The following is a 22018-nucleotide window of genomic DNA, read 5'->3' as shown; positions in this document are numbered from 1 at the left end:
GATCACCAATTTAGTATTAGGGGGACACATTGGTGGATAAAAATCTTAGAGGGCAATGGAGACATGAATACAGTAAACAGATTCAGATTAATGTAAGTTGCAGTAGATATTCAGAGATGAAGAGGCTTGTACAGGACAGATAGCATCAAACCAGTTTTCAGATTGAATACCACAACAGCAGTGTATATTTCATCCCATCCAGTCAAATTTTTATTTTTATGGGAGACTACTACCTTTTCTACATATTTAGCTATAATTCATTCAAATGTAGTTAGAACTTGCCTGTGATCATGATCTACTTAAATCAATGCCTCATTTTGATACAGTAACAGAAAACACATTTAAATATTCTAATATTTCTGAAGAATTGATTCTGGAAATCTGTAGACACCAACTTCAGATTTTACAACTGACTGTATCACCTTTGATTTATTTGTATGTTTCAGAATGAATTTTTTGTGTGCCATTTATTTGCTGCCTTTACCACCCTTCTAAGTAAAGTTTTATACTTTTTTTACACAGTTTATAAAATCTAAATATGTATAACTTTTCAATGCATTATGGAACTGCCTTTTTCTGGCACTTGACACTTTTACACCAGCATTTATCCATTTCAGTTTACTTGTCATCTTTATATGACAGACTGTAGGGGGAAATAATTTATTAAAAACATGCAAGAAGTTCTAAGAAATCTGCCACTCTAAATGGGTGAAGCACAAGCCATTCAACTTTCGCAAGGCTTTCGCTATCGGTGTTCACAAAATTCCTTTCTATTGTTACTTAAAAGTTATAACTGCATTTTCCATCACTAAACAGCTAAACTGTTTGCAGAAGAAGTATTTAAAAACCTCGTAACTCTGGCTAATGCTCATTAACACATATATAGATTTGTCTTACTCCTGGCCTGTGATATCACCAGAGCATCAGCCAATAACAGGGTGGTTTCAATTACAACACCAGATCTTCATTTTGAATGATTTTTAAGCTTTAATTACATAAAAATAACAAACATTTTGTGAGAATATTGACTGTAAATGCTATTTGTGTGTTGTAATCAATTAGAATAATCAAACCATACTTTTAACATATGAAAATAACCTACTAAACATACTGGATTTGAGATAGCTACACAGAACAAGCAAAGAAAGCTCAGATGGTGGAATAATAAATGTAAAGAAGCACTTAACACAAAAATGCTTGTAACAGTTGGTATAGCAGCAAAACACGCATTAATTGGAAATCTATCCATTTGAGAAGAAGTGAACACACAATATTATTAGGGAAAACAAACAAAGAAAATGATGGGGAGGCAAGCCAAAAAAAAAGCACAACAAGAGATCTTACTCAACAGAGACAAATTCAGACTAGATATCAAGAAATTCAGACTAGATATCAAGAAATTCAAATGTTTTCAGGATGTTAAAACAAAAAGAAAAATCAACTGGTGTCAAATCATCATGTGAGAGAAAAAGAGCTCATTCTGAAAAGAGGGAAGTTTTGGTGGGTGATGATGGAAGAGATATACAAATAGTTATGTTGATGTGGTCCTTGGTTGGTCTATAACGAAATAAAAAAAATAAAAATAAAATAAAGGACTGATTTTCAGGTAGTGTTTTTATTTTCATGTGGAGAGATCAATTATTACAGCTGACTGAAGTTTCTCTATTATGGCTCATGAATAAATCACAATTACACCTCCCTTCTGTCAACAGATCATAAGAATACGCTCTTCTGAAGTTGCGCAGCCACTGCCATTTGTTCTTATCAACACATTTTACAATTTTTCTTGTTTCACTGATAAAAGTGTTAAGAAAAACAATGTTTGTGTGTTAATTAGCTCTGATGAATGGAAAAGAATGCAAAAAATAAAGTGGACTGCATTTTATAACACAACGATAAAAAAGTCAGAATTAAATTTTTTCACATCAGCTGCCTTTTTTAAAAAATGTCACTGAACCTGTAACTTTAAGAAGAAAACATTTAGATTTAAAACTTCAATGACTGATTTTCTTTACATCTTCAGTTACATTATTTGACAAATATTTTAAACACGAATTGCTTAATAAGTTAACTACAAGAAAATCATTTTGAACTTCGGCATTATTATATCATTCTTATAAATGTATGAAGAAGAGAATCTGAAAAATGTATTTTACTGCATTCTTATTGTTGACTAATATGCACTATTATACACTGTGAATAAAATTATGTTAATGAACACTCACATACTGTAGGAACCTATGCAGTTCTGGATGTGAGTTTGGATCATTTGTTGCTTCAAAAAGTGGCAAAAAAATATTGTTCAGTATTTCTTGAAAGTTGTCCATCAGTTTGTTTGATTTGAATATATCACTGAAAAAAGAGGAAATAAAACAAATGAATATAATAAGTATGCACGTGATATATATATTAACAGGGGAAAAAACTGAAAAAAGGCTAAGTGAATGTCGATTTGAAATATTCTTCATTCAATTTCTGTTTGCAATCACAACACAAAAATTTTATTTCGACAAAGTCAAGTTATTTAAGCCCACTGTAATTAGTAGAGGTTAAGTTTTGTTCACATGTCACTCCATGTGTTTAAGACAGTTTCAACAACATTAACAAAAAAATAGTAATGTTGTTAATGTTAAACAAACCCTGTGAAGACAAAAAAGGTATATGCAGGCAATAGTCAGATAGATACACAAATAGTAAAGTGAGCTTGAGCAGTTGTTAAATGCAGTAATTAACATATAGTTTTTACAGACAATCTATTATTTTCAGTTGGCAGCATATTAGAATTAAGGATATTGATGGATAAGATGAAACGACAATCCTTAATACTTAAACCTGGATGATTACTTCTGAATGGGACCACTACATTGGCTATTCCATGATGAAATCTGGGAGACATCCTAGTTCTCCATTAGTTATATCCATCATTTATGAATATTTCCCTCTAAGAAGTCTTTAAACATATTCTAGTTACGTAATATGCTAAATTACCTCTAGTGCTAATGTTGTAGCTATAAATTACATCTATGCATAACATTTGTTGTTACAGATCATCATCATCATCATCATCATCATCATCATCATCATCATCATCATCTATGAGTGCAGCATATGCTGTTGTCAGGTTGCCATATAGTGATACGATACTTTACATACCTGGAGGTGTTGGATGTGGATTTCTTTTGATTGATGTGTTGTTTGATGCTAAATATGAGGTATTGCTGTAAAATAACAAAATTATTGCTCTAAAACATTTTATTCAAAAAACACACATATTTAGTTATTGCCACCCTCAATATATCCCTCTCTTCTATCCCCACAATGCTAATGCGAATTTTCCATTGATGAATACAGTGATGGAAGTCTCCCTCTGCAAGCTCCTCGATGAAGTGTGGCACTTTTTCTTTCACTGCTTCTGCAGATAGTACTCTTGTTCCTTTCAGTGCAGATCTGACCTTGGGGAATATATCAAAGTCACATGGTGCTAGGTCAATTAAATAAGGGGAGTGGTCTAACACTCCGTGGCCGTACTGTAGGAGCCGGTGCATTTTACTGATGCAGAGCCCATGACTTATTCTTCCACAATTCCAGTCTCTTTTTTCTTATTTTAATTGATTTGAGCAATAACCTCATGGTAGTAATGTTGATTACTAATTTAACCTTCATGAACCCAGTGAAGGCACACAATCACTTTGAACCTTGATTCAAGCTTTTTTTGCTACAGCTAAAGTTGGGCCCTTCCAAAGCATGAACTGGCACTGTAAGTGAGAAACCAAGAGTCATCAAATGTTATCAGTCTTTCCAGAAATTAAGATCATTTTCAATGGTATTTGGTTGATGATGAGAATTTTCAGCACCAGTTTCAAAAACACTTTTCTTATGTGAAATTGTTTATGTAAACTTTGCCTTGTGCATTCTTTGTCATCTCCTACAGTTTCATTCTTTGTCAACTTTCACAGTTTCAGCAGTCAGTTTACTACTCAACCAAAAGTAATACCAAACATATTATCTACTTTTTAGATATTTTCATCCACTGTTGATATTGAAGGGTGCTCTGGGCATGAGTCACCTTCAATGTCTTCTTGGCCATCTCTAAACACTTTAACCACTCAAAAATTCACTTCTTTCATAAAAGATTGGTTTCAGTCACAGTTTTTCCAAGTTTCATGTGAAACTTGATGACAATTCATTGCTCTATTATTACACTTACCATTTTCCTAGCTAAACAAAATAACAGCTCTTACACAAATGAAGGCCACAACCACACTGATTTATCTTCAGACATAAGAAAGGCAACATAGAACTGAGATGACTTCACACTTCACAGCTAATTGTTGTTCATCTTACTCTGTGACAGCATCAGTTCCTATATCTTATATCTGCACCTCGTAGATGCTGCAGAAAATGATGGATGCTCAAAACTCATTGTATGACCTTTTTCACTATTCTCAAGAATTGGTTCCACATCACACAGTGTATACCTTGCACTCCCTGAATAGTGACCAAGTTTTTTACCAAATTGTCTACATCATGCGTGTGTGGAAGTTCTTATATGTAAAAACAAAAGAGGCTAGAATTAAATACAAATCAGCAACACATCTTCTCATCCCTCTTCTCCATGTTGGCAGGAACCCCACTGACTGGAGTTTGTTCTTTCATGATCCACTCAATAAGGACAGCCTTCTATCAGGAAGTCCAGGATGCCCAGCTGGAATTGACGCACAGTCTTTCTGAACCTTCATGGGATGATGATTAAAGTGACCAAACTATTGGCTTACTGATTGCTCCCTTCTGGACATATCAATTGTTCCTCTGTGTATACATCTGAGTTAAACTAGTGAGCCAAGTGAAAGTGGGAAGTGATATTAAAATAAACGTAAAAGGACTGAAATACTGTGACATAAGGGAGAGATGTGTCAGCTGTAAACAGTTGAATTTGCACCCACCCACCCTTCTTGACTTCTGGCCCGTCATCTCCATCTACATCTCTACTCCAAAAGCCACCTTACTGTGTGTGGCAGAGGTACTGGTGGTACCAGTACCATTATTTTCCTGCTTCTCTGCTCCACTCATGAAAGCTGCATGGGAAGAAAGGCTGTTTATATATTTTCATGTGAGCTTGTAATATAACCAAGGAGCATATACAGAAGCAAACAATACCATGCTAAGCAAATGATTCAAACCAAATCTTGTTTACATTCATAAATATTCTGAGTCATTCCTTTATTTATTCATTTATGATAATTATTGATTGTTATGATATTCTTGAATATGAAGTTATTATTAGTCAATTATGCACAAGTACCGTTTGTTTTCTATGTAAACTGTACCACACTTTCAACATGAATGCTATTTCAAATGTTAAGTAATTATACTAAATGAATATATCCAAGACTGAATTATGCCATAAACATTTTCACTGTAATCAAAGAACAAATTATATGTGTAACTAATATTTGTTAACTCTTGATTGATAAGAAAAATATATTTTGAAATACTGAAACAAAAATATTACATCTATCACATTCCTGGGTATCATATCTGTTTCTGTATTTTATTATGTATGCCACTTGCACCCCAGCTATATTACAATTAATTTCAGTAATTGCAATATCAACAGTAAGTGAACTGGTTTGAATTGTTAAAAATGTACTTTCAGCTTGGCAGCTGCATTTGTCATGCCAGTTCGGTACAGTTCATGGTTCACATGAGTTTAGACTATGTTCACAGCAGTGTGATTGATTGTAAAAAGTATTCAGTTTTCACTAAACTTCAATCAAAATTAAAAGCATGTGTTCAATAATTTCATTACAGAACCACACCTATGTCTCATAGAATTAAGCTCAGAAAGTTGGAGGCTGCAGCAAAGAGATTTGAAGAGACACACACAATTAAAATACATTTACATATAAGCTTTTGGTCACAGCTTTTTCTGTAAAAAAGAAACACACTCCATCCATTCACATAAGCAAGCACACCTCATGCACACATGTTCACCAACTCTGGCAGCATGGGCCAGAATGAAACTATCATGTGGGATTGTAGCAGCATTGTGGAGAGGGTGGGGAAGAATGGGAAGGGATAGTAGCTTACAGTTGGGGGACAGGAGGAGCACTGTCTGTCGGAGTGTGCAGGGATTAGGCTGCAAACAAGCACAGTGTCAGGAGGTTGTGGGATGGGGAGGTGAGGAAAATGGAGCAAAAAAGAAGAGGAGAGGGAAAGATGGGTGGTTGCATTGGCAGAGGGTGGCAAACAATGGTTGTAGGAAACAGGAATTGGGAGTAGGTGATAGGACAGAGTGGGTGGAAACTGGTGGATGGAGAGAGTGAGCACAATATGTTATTGTAGGTTAAGACAGGGATAATTACGGGAGCAGAGAATGTGTTGTAAGCCTAACTCCCATCTGTGGAGTAGGTGATAGGACAGAGTGGGTGGAAACTGGTGGATGGAGAGAGTGAGCACAATATGTTATTGTAGGTTAAGACAGGGATAATTACGGGAGCAGAGAATGTGTTGTAAGCCTAACTCCCATCTGTGGAGTAGGTGATAGGACAGAGTGGGTGGAAACTGGTGGATGGAGAGAGTGAGCACAATATGTTATTGTAGGTTAAGACAGGGATAATTATGGGAGCAGAGAATGTGTTGTAAGCCTAACTCCCATCTGTGCCGTTCAGAAAAGCTTTTGGTGGAGGGGTGGAGGCTCAGGTTGTGAAGCAGCCAATGAAATCAAGGATATTATGTTCAGCTGCATGTTGTGCCACAGGATGCTCTTCTCCGTTCTTGATCACAATTTGGCAGTGGCTGTTCATCATAGTAGACAGCTGGTTGATAGTCATACCAAAACAAGAAGTTAAGCAATGATTGCAGCAGAGCTGGTAAATGATGTGGCTGCTTTCACATCCTAAAATGGTGTTCTGTTGCCCACCCAACCTCCACAACATTGTAGTCCATTTCTATGCCATTCTCAACCCCAACCCCTTGCCAAAGGATCATATCCATGTGGAAGACCATGGTGCAAGACCCACCCAATGCACCCACTCAGCACTTCCTATTCCAGTCCTGTCACAGGTTTATCCTACCACTTCAGGGGCCAGACCACCTGTGAAAGCAGTGTTCTTGGATTAGAACACTTTTGTTATGACCATTACAAACATCACTCCAATTCATGTCTTTGACGAGCTTCCTAAAACAAATACTTTTTGGCTTACTGAATACCCTCTTGACCTCTGATTTAATAGGTTTCATATCATGGTTAGTATTAATTTTAGCAAATGGAACTGCATGTCATGGTCTGATAGGCTACTATTTATTGTTTTTTTTAATATAATTTTGTTCACTTGACATTTCTATGAATATATTATCAATGGCCATCTTTAAGCACTTAGCTATTCTAGCTGGAAAGTTAACAGTATGAATTAAGCTGAATGGCAATGATACTGACTACAATAAGTTCTTACTGGAAGAGTTTTCAAGAAAATCCTCATTAAAATCACCAGAAATGGCTAATTCTTTCTTTCTGTTGTTAAGTAGGGCAGTAGAGCTTCAAAGTGATTTCTGAAGAGATTAAAATTACCTGCTGGTATTCAGTATACACTTACTATTATGATGATTTATTATGAAATTCTACTCCTGTTGCACATGCTTCCATATGTTGCTCTACACAAAATTTCTAGATGTCTATGTTATTAAATTTCTGGCAACTCATGATGGCTGTAGCAACTCCTCCATCCTCCATTTCTGCCCTACCAAAGTGAGATACTATCATAAATCCTACTACACTTTACGCATTTGTACCAGGGGTCACTTCATGTTCAGATAGGCAGATCATGTCAACTGGGTTGGATGACTCATTCATCAACACAGACAAGTAACTTCTGAAATTTTCCCGGCGTATTTGTTCTTCTAATAATTTCCGGGTATGCAGCCGGATCCCGTCGACATTCTGCCACGATATTTCGGCCCAGAGACGTCCGGCCATCATCAGGTGAGTACACAACTACTGAAGAGCCCAGGTGCAGTCGCAGTATTTATGCCGATTCTCGCGCACGTGTTGACATGCGTGGCATAGCCGAGTTGTACGTGCTGCCCTCGGTGGTGAAAGTAAAAGATCATCTAGTCATTGAGTATCGAATGACGCTGTCTATTCTGCTGTGAATGTATAATTTTAATAACAGGATTCCAATTTTTATCCAGTTGAAAGCCGTTGTCACGATTTATAAGATTATCGGCAAGACGTATTTCCACTGATTCCTTGATTACGGGATCCCAAAATCCGGAAACCGGAGCTAAAATTTTTGTTCCATTGTATTCCATTAAATGTCCCAATGAAATACAGTGCTCTGCTACTGCCAATTTTGACGGTTGCCGCAGACGGGTGTCTCTTTCATGTTCTGTACATCGTTCATCGACAGTTCTTGTCGTCTGGCCAATATATGCAGAGCCATATTCACAGGGAATTTTGTAGACGCCTGAAGAAAGACTGAAGACTGAAGAAAGCAGGCGTCTACAACATTCCCTGTGAATGTGGCTCTGCATATATTGGCCAGACGACAAGAACTGTCCATGAACGATGTACAGAACATGAAAGATACACCCGTCTGCCTGAAGAAAGACTGAAGACTGAAGAAAGCAGGCATCTACAACATTCCCTGTGAATGTGGCTCTGCATATATTGGCCAGACGACAAGAACTGTCCATGAACGATGTACAGAACATGAAAGATACACCCGTCTGCGGCAACAGTATTGCCTTTGTTGTACCTTGAAAAGCGCCATCAATTTCCTCTTATTTGATAGCGTCAAATGTATCAGACAGACTTCTTGATGGCACATTTGTGTAGGAGTCCAGTTGCATCATGGTGTGATAAGAACTAGATAATCATAAAGTGATGATGTTGCATGAGCATCATGAACTCTCCAGTGGACTGAAGGGAGGAGCCTAGGACTATAGCCCAAAAGGTATACGACTAAAAATATCCCTTAAATCTCATCAAATGCATGGGAAAGCAATAGTTCATCATACGTCAGTCATGATCTGAGATCAGTTAAAGTGGCTTGATGTGACATTTGAGTTTCACTCCACAAGTGATGGTGTTTGTCAAAACTACCCAACATAAGAATTGGTGGAGGTAGTTCAGTGATCAGGATTAATATTTTCAGCAATGTCTACTGGGTTGGTAGTAGACACAAATGATAAAAATTCTGTGGAATTTTTTATGTACAGCTACAGTCTTCAATGTATTATTAAACAATATTTGTAAATTTAAAAAAATTCTCACCAAACTGAATATTCATAAAAGCTTCAGGCTTCCAGCCAATAATCGTTCACGAAACTCAATGCTATTTTGACAGGGCACCTACCTGTCATTCTCAAATAGCTACTGAAGACTGATGAAAATATTCCCTAATCCCACAAGATTATGGTGACAGATTGACCACATTACGTGATGGACAGCACTTTCTATGGTGGAACTGCTTTCAAGGTTGCCACTCATCATGGCTGCAAATGAAATCTGTCATCTTTGTTTAGCGCAAATCATGGAAATAATGAGGTTCTGTACAACTATGTTCTCTGGAACTGTCTTTGAGTACATGTGCTCTTAAGCAAACTGTCTAGATCTGAGACTGTGTGAGCTCTGTGTGAAAGTGTTTTAAACACACTCATAGTTTACCTAAAACACTTGCACACAGAGCTCACACAATCTAAGATGTAGTCTGCCCAAAGAGCGCACCCACTTAAAGATAGTGAGCAGATAAAATGGATATTCTACATGGCAGGTTCACAGGGCGCTATCAATAAAAGCGAAAACCTTTAAGGTGGATAAAGAAGAGAGCTTTCCAGCAAAGTCACTTTCTTGTCTTCCCTTTACTGCCAGTATTTTTTGGAGATAACCAGAATCCTCCTAAAACTTCAGGTTTAAGTAGTTTTGTACCCACCATCCAAGGCTGCAGACCACCTGGGCTCAGTAAAGTACAGTTCATTTTTGTGGACAGTTAGAATTTACAAAATACTTTATCAATGTGATATGCTTACACGGGCTAGGCTTCAAGCACTGAAAGAACACTGCCCCAATCATCAACTTTATACTTAACATTTGCAATCAACCAAGTCTGTTACTGTTAAATATTGTACTCCACAAGACAGTCAATGAAGTATGATAAGACGACAATTGTGGCTCCAATAACATCTCTTTTAAGCTCCATTAATAAAGAGCTTATGCAAATAAACATGACAAAAAATCTGATGTGCCATGATAGCAAGTACAATCTGAATACTGTGTGGAACCCTGTTATTACCAATACTTTCTCCACACCAGCAGCTATCCTGAGAACAGCTCAATTCAGGAGTTCCACTGGTGATGGTGCTACCTGCAGGTTAGTGTGGTCAATATGCCACCACATCCTTAATGCATGCACTGAATACACATAAAACAGCAGGACAAGAGAAGTCTGCCAGTCTTCAATGATTCACTTGATGACGACTGGCAGGTGCCCAGTTGAAATATCACGGGGTATAGTAAATGACAATTGGCTTCAAGCCCGAAACTTGTTTCGAATAACCAATAGTTGTCCATAGAAACAGCTCACACAACAAGAACACATTCCACTTGATAGTTTTTCAGAGCCAGTTTAGGTTCCAAGAGAGGCTCGAAGTTACATGAAAATGAGTTTCCTGTATTGCAATTGCAAATTGAGGACAATATTATGGAAATGGAAGAGAATGTAGATGAAGATGAAATGGGAGATACGATACTGCGTGAAGAGTTTGACAGAGCACTGAAAGACCTGAGTCGAAACAAGGCCCCCGGAGTAGACAACATTCCATTACAACTACTGATGGCCTTGGGAGAGCCAGTCCTGACAAAACTCTACCAGCTGGTGAGGAAGATGTATGAGACAGGTCAAATACCCTCAGACTTCAAGAAGAATATAATAATTCCAATCCCAAAGAAAGCAGGTGTTGGCAGATGTGAAAATCACCGAACTATCAGTTTAATAATTCACAGCTGCAAAATACTAACGTGAATTATTTACAGATGAATGGAAAAACTAGTAGAAGCCGACTTCGGGGAAGATCAGTTTGGATTCCGTAGAAATGTTGGAACACGTGAGGCAATACTGACCCAACAACTTATCTTAGAAGCTAGATTAAGGAAGGGCAAACCTATGTTTCTAGCATTTGTAGACTTAGAGAAAGCTTTTGACAATGTTGATTGGAATACTCTCTTTCAAATTCTGAAGGTGGCAGGGGTAAAATACAGGGAGCGAAAGGCTATTTACAATTTGTACAGAAACCAGATGGCAGTTATAAGAGTCGAGGGACAAGAAAGGGAAGCAGTGGTTGGGAAGGGAGTGAGACAGGGTTGTAGTCTCTCCCCAATGTTATTCAATCTGTATATTGAGCAAGCAGTGAAGGAAACAAAAGAAAAATTCGGAGTAGGTATTAACCTCCATCGTGAAGAAATAAAAACTTTGAGGTTCGCCGAGGACATTGTAATTCTGTCAGAGACAGCAAAGGACTTGGAAGAGCAGTTGAACGGAATGGACAGTGTCTTGAAAGGAGGATATAAGATGAACATCAACAAAAGCAAAACAAGGATAATGGAATGTGGTTGAATTAAGTTGGGTGATGCTGAGGGAATTAGATTAGGAAATGAGACATTTAAAGTAGTAAAGGAGTTTTGCTATTTGGAGAGCAAAATAACTGATGATGATCGAAGTAGAGAGGATATAAAATGTAGACTGGCAATGGCAAGAAAAGCGTTTCTGAAGAAGAGAAATTTTGTTAACATCGAGTATAGATTTAAGTCTCAGGAAGTCATTTCTGATAGTATTTGTATGGCGTGTAGCCATGTATGGAAGTGAAACATGGATGATAAATAGTTTGGACAAAAATAGAATAGAAGCTTTTGAAATGTGGTGCTACAGAATAATGCTGAAGATTAGATGGGTAGATCACGTAACTAATGAGGAAGTATTGAATAGAACTGGGGAGAAGAGAAGTTTGTGGCACAACTTGACTAGAAGAAGGGATCGGTTGGTAGGACATGTTCTGAGGCATCGAGGGAGCACCAGTGTAGTATTGGAGGGCAGCGTGGAGGGTAAAAATCGTAGAGGGAGACAGAGAGATGAGTACAATAAGCAGATTCAGAAGGATGTGGGTTGCAGTAGGTACTGGGAGATGAAGAAGCTTGCACAGGATAGAGTAGCATGGAGAGCTGCATCAAACCAGTCTCAGGACTGAAGACCACAACAACAACAATGCAAATTGCTGGACAAATGGATAGTAGTTTCAGTGTAATGAGGTGGTGAATGTAGCCATCACAATTCCACTGGATATATTCCATAATCTGTGGTGGTGTGAATGTGAGCTTACATGGTTAACTATTTGCTTGGCCCCACGTTCAGGAGAGTGAGCTTCATTTACATAATTCCTTAATCAATGGAAAGAGGGAGTCTGGTGTGTCATCGATTTTCTTGTCATCGATTTCCTTTTTTCCTTTATCTGATGTATTCTGAGTGGAATTAGGGTAGCAGACTGTCCCAGTGGATGAATGAGTTACTCTGCAGTCTGTAGCACATGCCTCTTTTAGCTGTTGGCCCTTAGGGCCACAGGATAGTAGAAGTGAAGGAAAGTGAAAGCAGAATGGGGTAAACTTGTAATGTTTGTTGTCAGTCAGGAATGGTTTTATTCTGGCAGAGTCTGGGGGGCTGATGGTCCCAGTGCAGGTTTCAAGTTATCCTGTTATGGGGCATCATTGTATTTACCAGAGAAAGAATGTTACAATGGATACCTGGATAAAAATAACAAAAATTAATATAGTGTGGCTAGAGGTTATTTAAAGCCTAGTTGCGTACAGCATACAGATTGGACCGCACATCATTATACATAGTTCTTCATCCATCTGCATTATTAAATTATCATGGAACATGATACCCTGCTCCAAGTCGCGTCTCTTAAGGGGTTATTTGGATAGGAATATCACCAAGCAGGTCAAAGGAAAACTAATTGCCACAACTGGTCGTGGAATACTATTTTAATTATGATGGAGCCAATTCTCATTTTGGCAATTGCTGCCACTTCTACAAATCTATCTGCAATCTGTTCTCTGAAAAACAGCACTTACGCAGTCAGGGAAGTATTTCCTGAGTTGGGTACAAATCAAACATTGTGGGGCATGTATTTCAAGTTGGCTTTCTTTCAATGGTGTGGTCAGAGAGGGAAATGTCTTAAGGCTGCACTTTTCTGTGTTGAAATTGCTCTGGCATTCTGGTGGACTGATGAGGCCTCCTGGCTACACATATGAAAAAGTTCAATTCATTTTATGCTAAATGATCTGCCATGGACTTATTCACCATTACCAGGTGCTCACCACTTGAGGCTAGTCCATTAATACAGCAGCAGTTGCATGGCATGCAAAACTGTTATCCACAGTCCCTTTCTCCCAAATATCCAGGGAATGACAGACATGCATACTCAATCATATATTGAGAATTGACAGTACTGGCACTAACAGTACAAATTCTGCTTGCTTAGGGGCTGCCACTATGGAGTAGCTGATGAAGCTTTATATCATACTGGTTACAATGTACCTCATATCATACTGGATGCTGTGTTGTATCTTGGGCACATCGCACATACCACTTATGCAATTGTTGTTGAAGATGGAACTGCATTATTATTGGGACATGAATCATATTGGGTGACATGCATGCCAAATAACTGCTCACAAAAGATCTTTGGGGTGCTTGGATATTTGAGTTGCCCTGTTGCTGCTGCTGATCATCCACCCACTAGCATTTGAGCTGTGATTTTTTTTTCTCAGCTATACTTTAGACCTCTTTAGCATAGCCCCTTTTTAACCGATAGGCATTAAGATGATAGCTTATTGCAATATCTATTGGGTGTTACCTCAAGTGGGACTATGTTACCCAGCAGGACTAATTCCACCCTGCTTTACAGTAACTAAAGGAAAGAGGAGCGGGTGGGGGGGGGGGGGGGGGGGAGGGGGAGGGTGGAGGAGGCTAGGAATAGACCACCAAAAGCAGATTCATTAGGTTTACTTGAACAAGCATTGCATACTTCATCAGAAGCCATCAATTTTTCCAACTCAACTGCTGATCAGGCCACAAATTTATTTGGTCACTAATAAGGAGTAGTTCTTCTAAGCAAATAATGGAAATTTTGTGCTACTTAACAGCACATCTCTCTAGTTCCTTTATATTTAGTCAATGAATAAAAGTATATTTCTTTATAGACAGAAATATAAAGTAATACCACTAATGTCTAAAAGTTGAGATAAGCAAGTGACCTCTAACAATATAAGCATCTTCCTCCTTCCTGTGTTCTATAAATTTTTTGATTGTATATATCATAATTTTAATTGGTAAACTAAAACGGCATGTCATTAAATGCATTTCCCTTGCATGGTGTCATACGGTATGTCAACTACAGAAAAGTTGACACAAGTATTCTGATAACAGGCTCAAACACATCTATACCAGACACAGCCAGAAGAAGTATGGGACATGCTCACAACTAGGTCATAGCAAACAGCATAGCACTCAATCTTATGAAAACCCATATAGTACATACAATCCTAAAGAAAAAAAAAGTTATTTTCAAATACCACAAGGGGAGATCATAAACAGAAATTGGTTGAGGTCCCATGTGTGTTTTCCCTAGGTGTCCAGTTGAACAATAAACTGAGATTGTACCAGCAGGTGGACGAGTTAACCAAAAACCTCACTTCTGCCTGCTTTGCAATTACAGATCTGTTTAATTATGTTGACCTACATGTGGGATTGCTTACATGCTTTGCATACTTGAACACAATACTGTCACTTGTGGCATAATCTTCTGAGACAATATCACAAAGGTCAAAACATTGTCTTACACTCACTCATATGCTAACACATTTGTTTTCAAATGCTATTTGTGACTAATAACAAAAGTGACCCAAGAATGAGCTTTGAAATTCTTAACCACATCACTACAAGTAAAAATTACTTCCATATTTGAATCTAAAGTCTTTGACATGTTGCAAGCAGCTATCAGGAAGGAAACTGGAATCTCGAAAAATTAAAAAAGAAACATATCTTATTAACCAATCATCCTATAATTTATTAGAATATTGGACTTTGTGGTGCAAATCCCAACTAACACTAACATTCACATTAAGCAGATTTTCAACTTGACATGTACACTCCTGGAAATGGAAAAAAGAACACATTGACACCGGTGTGTCAGACACACCATACTTGCTCTGGACACTGCGAGAGGGCTGTACAAGCAATGATCACACGCACAGCACAGCGGACACACCAGGAACCGCGGTGTTGGCCGTCGAATGGCGCTAGCTGTGCAGCATTTGTGCACCGCCGCCGTCAGTGTCAGCCAGTTTGCCGTGGCATACGGAGCTCCATCGCAGTCTTTAACACTGGTAGCATGCCGCGACAGCGTGGACGTGAATCGTATGTGCAGTTGACGGACTTTGAGCGAGGGCGCATAGTGGGCATGCGGGAGGTCGGGTGGACGTACCGCCGAATTGCTCAACACGTGGGGCGTGAGGTCTCCACAGTACATCGATGTTGTCGCCAGTGGTCGGCGGAAGGTGCACGTGCCCGTCGACCTGGGACCGGACTGCAGCAACGCACGGATGCACGCCAAGACCGTAGGATCCTACACAGTGCCGTAGGGGACCACACAGCCACTTCCCAGCAAATTAGGGACACTGTTGCTCCTGGGGTATCGGCGAGGACCATTCGCAACCGTCTCCATGAAGCTGGGCTACGCTCCCGCACACCGTTAGGCCGTTTTCCGCTCACGCCCCAACATCGTGCAGCCCGCCTTCAGTGGTGTCGCGACAGGCGTGAATGGAGGGACGAATGGAGACGTGTCATCTTCAGCGATGAGAGTCGCTTCTGCCTTGGTGCCAATGATGGTCGTATGCGTGTTTGGCGCCGTGCAGGTGAGCGCCACAATCAGGACTGCATACGACCGAGGCACACAGGGCCAACACCCGGCATCATGGTGTGGGGAGCGATCTCCTACACTGGCCGTACACCTCTGGTGATCGTCGAGGGGACACTGAATAGTGCACGGTACATCCAAACCGTCATCGAACCCATCGTTCTACCATTCCTAGACCGGCAAGGGAACTTGCTGTTCCAACAGGACAATGCACGTCCGCATGTATCCCGTGCCACCCAACGTGCTCTAGAAGGTGTAAGCCAACTACCCTGGCCAGCAATATCTCCGGATCTATCCCCCATTGAGCATGTTTGGGACTGGATGAAGCGTCGTCTCACGCCGTCTGCACGTCCAGCACGAACGCTGATCCAACTGAGGCGCCAGGTGGAAATGACATGGCAAGCCGTTCCACAGGACTACATCCAGCATCTCTACGATCGTCTCCATGGGAGAATAGCAGCCTGCATTGCTGCGAAAGGTGGATATACACTGTACTAGTGCCGATATTGTGCATGCTCTGTTGCCTGTGCCTATGTGCCTGTGGTTCTGTCAGTGTGATCATGTGATTTATCTGACCCCAGGAATGTGTCAATAAAGTTTCCCCTTCCTGGGACAATGAATTCACGGTGTTCTTATTTCAATTTCCAGGAGTGTATATTGATAGTTGACAATCTTTTGTCTAAGTTACATAAAGCAGCTGGGTAGCTTAAGAGGAAGACCAGTGGTTATTTAGGAAGTAGCTGCTTTTCTGCTAATAGAAACAGTGATAAAGTAACCATCATCAATTACAATATAGTCTCGATATTTTGAGTTTTGCATAAATCAGAGCCTCCTAAAAGGAAATAAAATAAAATAAAATAAAATAAAAGAGTAATAAATAAATAGAAAAACTGTTGTATAGCATATCAATCCCTGATCCATTTCCTCCACTTGCTCACAGCAAAACACCAGACAAACCATTCAATCTCCTCAACTGTCTCTTTGTCAATAACACAATGCATATGCTTCTCTCCATTTTTAAATGTTTATAAAAGCAAGCAATCCTATAGTTGAAAGTGGTGTTTTACATTTGTCATTGTCGGTACAGTACAGTTCTGTGTTTCGTTTTCTTTATTGACGTTTTGTTTGTACACCTTCTAAAAATGAGTGCTGCAACAAAGAAATGGAAATTTGTGCCTTGGAATGTCAGAAGGATTGGAATGACATGACAAAGGACAAAAAATTACAAAATGCTCTCAAATTCGGTGACACAGAGGTTACTTTTGATGACTGATGAAGACACAGATTTAAATTGGAACAGGTTTCTACAAGGAAATGCTCTGAAGAATCTCTCAACTGAAAAATTATAAGGAAGTCTAGGTTAAATAAAAAAAACAAGTGAGGCATTGTTCCTGTGGTTTACACAATAAAGACAGAAGGGGTCTCCAATGTCTAGCCCAATTTTGTAGTATAAAGCCTTGGTGTTTTCAGAAACAGCTACAGGAGAGAGGAGACAGCTTTGCTGCTAGTGCGGACTGGCTCAACAAGCTGGAGAAGAGATATGGAGTGTCTCAACTAGATGTATGCAGAGAAAAACAATCTGATGACTCTGAGACTATTTTGAAATTTATTGTGAAGTTCAAACAAATCACGCCTGAAGGAAATGTATCTAATGAACAAATTTACAACTTGACAAAACTGGTTTCAATTTCAGGACATTGCCAGCAAAAACACTTTCTTCTTATGGGAAAAAAAAACACTCCTCGGCACAAGAAAGTAAAGAACAGAGTTATCAGAGTGTCAAACGTAACTAGAAACACCAAACTAAAACTGGTTGTGACTGGAAAGTCTGCCAAGCCAGGAGTGTTCAAGAATGTACTATGTCAGCTCTTCCAGATATCTACTTACCTGGACGAGTCAGAAAATCTTTAAGAATTGGTTTTTGAACTCAGTTGTATTGGAGTGCAAAAAGTTTAGAAAAGAAAGCTATTTTGATAAGTGTTCCTCACATCCAAGTATAGCTGAACTGCAGTGCAATGGGATTCAGCCTCATTTCTCACACCAAACCCTACCAATTTGATTCAGCCAGTAGAACAGGACATTCTAAAATGCCTGAAGAGAAAGTGTCATTGTTTATTGTTACAACTGGTTTTGTATTTGGAAGACAATGAAAGCAATGTAGGAGCTTTAAAGAATGTGACAGTGAGGGGCATTGTGTACTGGATCAGTGACTCAGAGTGAGAGAGTCAGACTCAGTTTCTAAAGTCATGGAGAAAATTCTACAGGAAAGTACACCTAACACAGCAGCTGAAGATTTTGACAGTGAAGATGGTCACTTGTTGTGTGCGTTAATCAGAAGGTTGCCAGGCTGTGAAGAGGCATAAAATGTGGAAATAACTGAATGGTTGAATTCAGACAAACAGTTAGAAATTAATGACTCTTCTGCAATGGATATGGTTAATACCCCAACACAGTGTGTGAGTGATAGGATGACAAGGCTGAGACTGTACAATGATGAGTTACATTGATGGATAGGCTGCTCTTGAGGCCACTGTGTGCTATGTGGAATGACAGCCAACCAAAATGCTGCTCTTCACAGGGCAGCATGATTTTGCTGCACAAAAAATAGCACCTCCACGAAAAAGGACACTATGCCATTATTTTACAAAGTAAACAGTTATCAGACTAAAGTAAAAAATTTGATTCTGTCAAAGTAAGTGCCTAAACACTCCATTTTAATAAAGCTCATATGTTTAAGTCTGTATTCTTATCAACATCATTCTATTTCTTTTTTTCCACATAAATTTGAATAGTTCAAGTTTTCAATAGTTCAATGTGGTTCCGGTCGCATTCAACTTGACTACCAAGACTCCACTGTATCAATTTCAGTGTACTAGTGGCAGTATCTTACTCGGACTCAAAATTTATCACAATTACTTCTTGACTGTTTAACTGACCCTGTGACTTGTCCTAAAAGAAGACTGAAAAAGGCAAACTATGTTTGTAGTGTTTGTAAATTTAGAGAAAATTTTTGACAATGTTGATTGGAATAGCACTCCATCTTCAGGCCACGAGAGGCCTACCGGGACCATCCTCAGTGGAGGATGCGGATAGGAGAGGCGTGGGGTCAGTACACTGCTCTCCTGGTTGCTATGATGGTATTCTTGACAGAATCCGCTACTATTCGGTCGAGTAGTTCCTCAATTGGCATCAAGAGGCTGAGTGCACCACAAAAAGTGACAACAGCGCATGGTGGCCAGGATGGTCACCCATCCAAGTGCCCACCACACCCGACAGCACTTAACTTCGGTTATCTCACGGGAACCGGTGTAGCCACTGCACCAAGGCCGTTGCCTTATTGGAATCGACACTTTGAAATTCTGAAGGCAGCAGAGGTAAAACAAAGGGAGTGAAAAGTTTTCCATAACTTGTCCAGAAACTACACTACAATTATAGGAGTGGAAGGATATGAAAGGGAACCCATAATTGAGAAGGAAGTGAGACACGGTTGTAGCTTATCCCTGATGTTATTCAGTTTGCACTCTGAGCAATCTGTGAAGGAAAGTAAGGAGAAATTTGGAGAGGGAGAAAAAATAAAAATATTGTGATAAGTGATGAAATTTAATTCTGTCTGAGATGGCAAGGGACTTGCAAGAGCAGTTGAATCAAATGTATAATTACTTTAATTACAAAGCTGTAAAATGAACATCAACAAAAGTAAAACATGGGTAATGGAGTACAGTCTACTTCAGTCATGTGATGCCAAGAGAATGAGCTTAGGAAATGGACATTAAAAGTAGTCAATGAGTTTTGTTATTTAGGCAAAGTAGAAAGGATATAAAGTATGCAGCTAGTGGTCTAGCAGTTAGCATTGCTGCCTCAAGATAGTGGAGTCCCAAGTTCAATTCCCGGCAGGATCAGAAATATTCTTTGAATGGGGACTGGGTCTTCCTGATGTTTTAATCATATGTGAAAGTTGTCAAAGTGATGTCAAATAGTCTTGCACCAGGTAGCCAAACATCCCCATATAGGGTCCTCCACCTAATAACGTCATATAGGCATTTCATTTTTTATTGTCTTAGGTTTAGTTCCTTCAATGTTACGTAGCTGATTGGGCAACAAGTTTCTTCCAGTGAATCTTATCTACTGCCAGGTTTTCAACTTCCTCCCAGTTCATGTCCTTGCACTGAAAATCCTTTCCAAAATTTGTTTCCAGGTGTTACAAGCTCTTCCTCTACTTTTATATTCAATCATTGGTTTCCACAATAGTGCTGATTTGGAGATTCTTCCATCTTTAATGTATAGAGCATGTTCTGCAAGCTTCAGTCTTCTTTCAACAATGATTTTGTGTAGGCTGCAGAGATGACTTATTCTGGGCATTTTGTCATCTTAAATGTGTTCATGATAGACGATCTTTTCAATTCACCGTAAGCATCACTGGTGAAAAACATTTAGCTTGTGAGCTCATGTGTACATGGCCATCTATAGGATGATAGAGGGAGTACAGCCAAAGTTTTGTGGCCATACTTTCAGAGTCTAATTGCCATATGGGTTGCATTCATTGGAAGAATATAGATTTTCCAGTTCTGCTGGTGATGTCTGCATCTATGTCCCCATTATTACAGATAAGGCTGCCAAGAGATGGAAATCGGTCAACACCTAGTAGTACGTTCTGCTGCACTTTAATTTGAGAAACATTTCCATTCTTATGCACAATGTATTTGTTTCACTCCTATTTATTTTTGGTTCTACATAACTGGCTATTCCATCCAGTTTGGTAGCCACTGACTGTAAACTTCGAGGGGTTTCTGCCAGAAGAACAGTATTATCAACAAAATCCAGATCCATAAGCCTAGTTTGCTCATTCAAACATATGTTCAAGTAGGAGCACAGATTCTCTCATTATGAAATCTATGACTAATACAAAAAGGGATGGTGACAAAATGCACCATTGTTTAATGTGTTTCAGAATACTAAAGAAAGGAGTGTTTCCATCTTCTGTTCTTAAATAGTAACACAAATGTAGATACAGGTTTCTGAACTCAGTAATATGATGATCAGGATTTCCACATAGGCTGACAATATGCCATAATTATTCTTGGAGTGTACAGTCAAATGCTTTTTTGAAAGAAACAAAGTTTAGGTGGAGTGGACAGTTGTATTCTACACATGGTTCTATTACGTTTCACAGAATAAATATCTGTTCAAAGCATGATCTCCCACTTAGAAAGCCATGCTGTTGTTTTCACAGTTGACAACCTGCTGTGTCTTTTTTCCTTTTTAAAAGGACAAGATAGAAGACTTTGCATGGCCCTGAGAGAAGTGTGGTACCTCTCCATTTGCACATTTAGTTAGTTTTGCCTCTTTAGAAGTTTAACAATGATGCCATGCCATACCATGCCATGCTTCCAGTCTTCTGGAAAGTGTCTTGTTTGCCAACATATATTGCACAGTTTTTCAGAATTTTGGCTGAAATTTCATCCAAACTAGCTTCTTTATTGGTTTTAAGTGGTTTGATTGCTGTACAAACCTCTGCTGGTACAATATCACCTGGTTTTTGCCATTAGCCCTTACATTTTTGGCTCATTTTCAAAATTTTAAGTATTAAGTGGATAGGGCTGGTATAAGGTTTCTTTGAAGTACTCAACCCATCGAGCAGCTTGTTCATCTTTAGTGATCAGAATTGTGCCAGTTTTGTCCTTTATGGGGCCATCTGGGAAACTATTAACTACATTAAGTTTTTGAATAAAGTGGTATAATATGCCCATGTTCTTTTCAGAGGCAGCATTTTGCACTTCTGTTGCTTTAGGTTCAAGTCACTCTTTTTCATCAACTCTACAACTGCTTTTGCTGAATGGTCTGATTCGGAATATTTATGCCTAGCTATCTGAAGTAGTTGTTTATCTTTAGCCTGTTCACACTGTTGCTTTGTGATCTTTCTGAATCGATGCTCTTTCCCTGTTCGCCTCCGACATCCAATTGTCTCTTCAGCATATATTCTCACAGATTCCTTGAATTTATACCATTGCATTTTATCAGATAGAGCTTTAAGTGCTTGCAATTGACTTTT

The 22018-nt window shown here is 39.0% G+C and overlaps 1 protein-coding gene across 8 annotated transcripts in view; it reads right to left on the bottom strand.

The window, feature by feature from the left end:
• The window catches only part of LOC126360846 (AMP deaminase 2), a 425281-nt gene that overhangs the window by 38517 nt on the left and 364746 nt on the right, over positions 1-22018 (bottom strand). For all 8 annotated transcript variants that reach the window (XM_050007748.1, XM_050007744.1, XM_050007745.1 and 5 more), the window contains one exon: positions 2226-2352. In XM_050007748.1, coding sequence (XP_049863705.1) covers positions 2226-2352 — 127 coding nt within the window. The remainder of the gene's footprint in view (positions 1-2225; positions 2353-22018) is intronic.

Source organism: Schistocerca gregaria, chromosome 1 (assembly GCF_023897955.1).
Source record: "Schistocerca gregaria isolate iqSchGreg1 chromosome 1, iqSchGreg1.2, whole genome shotgun sequence".
In the NCBI taxonomy this organism is placed as follows: domain Eukaryota; kingdom Metazoa; phylum Arthropoda; class Insecta; order Orthoptera; family Acrididae; genus Schistocerca; species Schistocerca gregaria.
The sequence above is the reverse complement of the archived record's forward strand: the minus strand, read 5'-3'. Positions and strand labels throughout refer to the sequence as shown.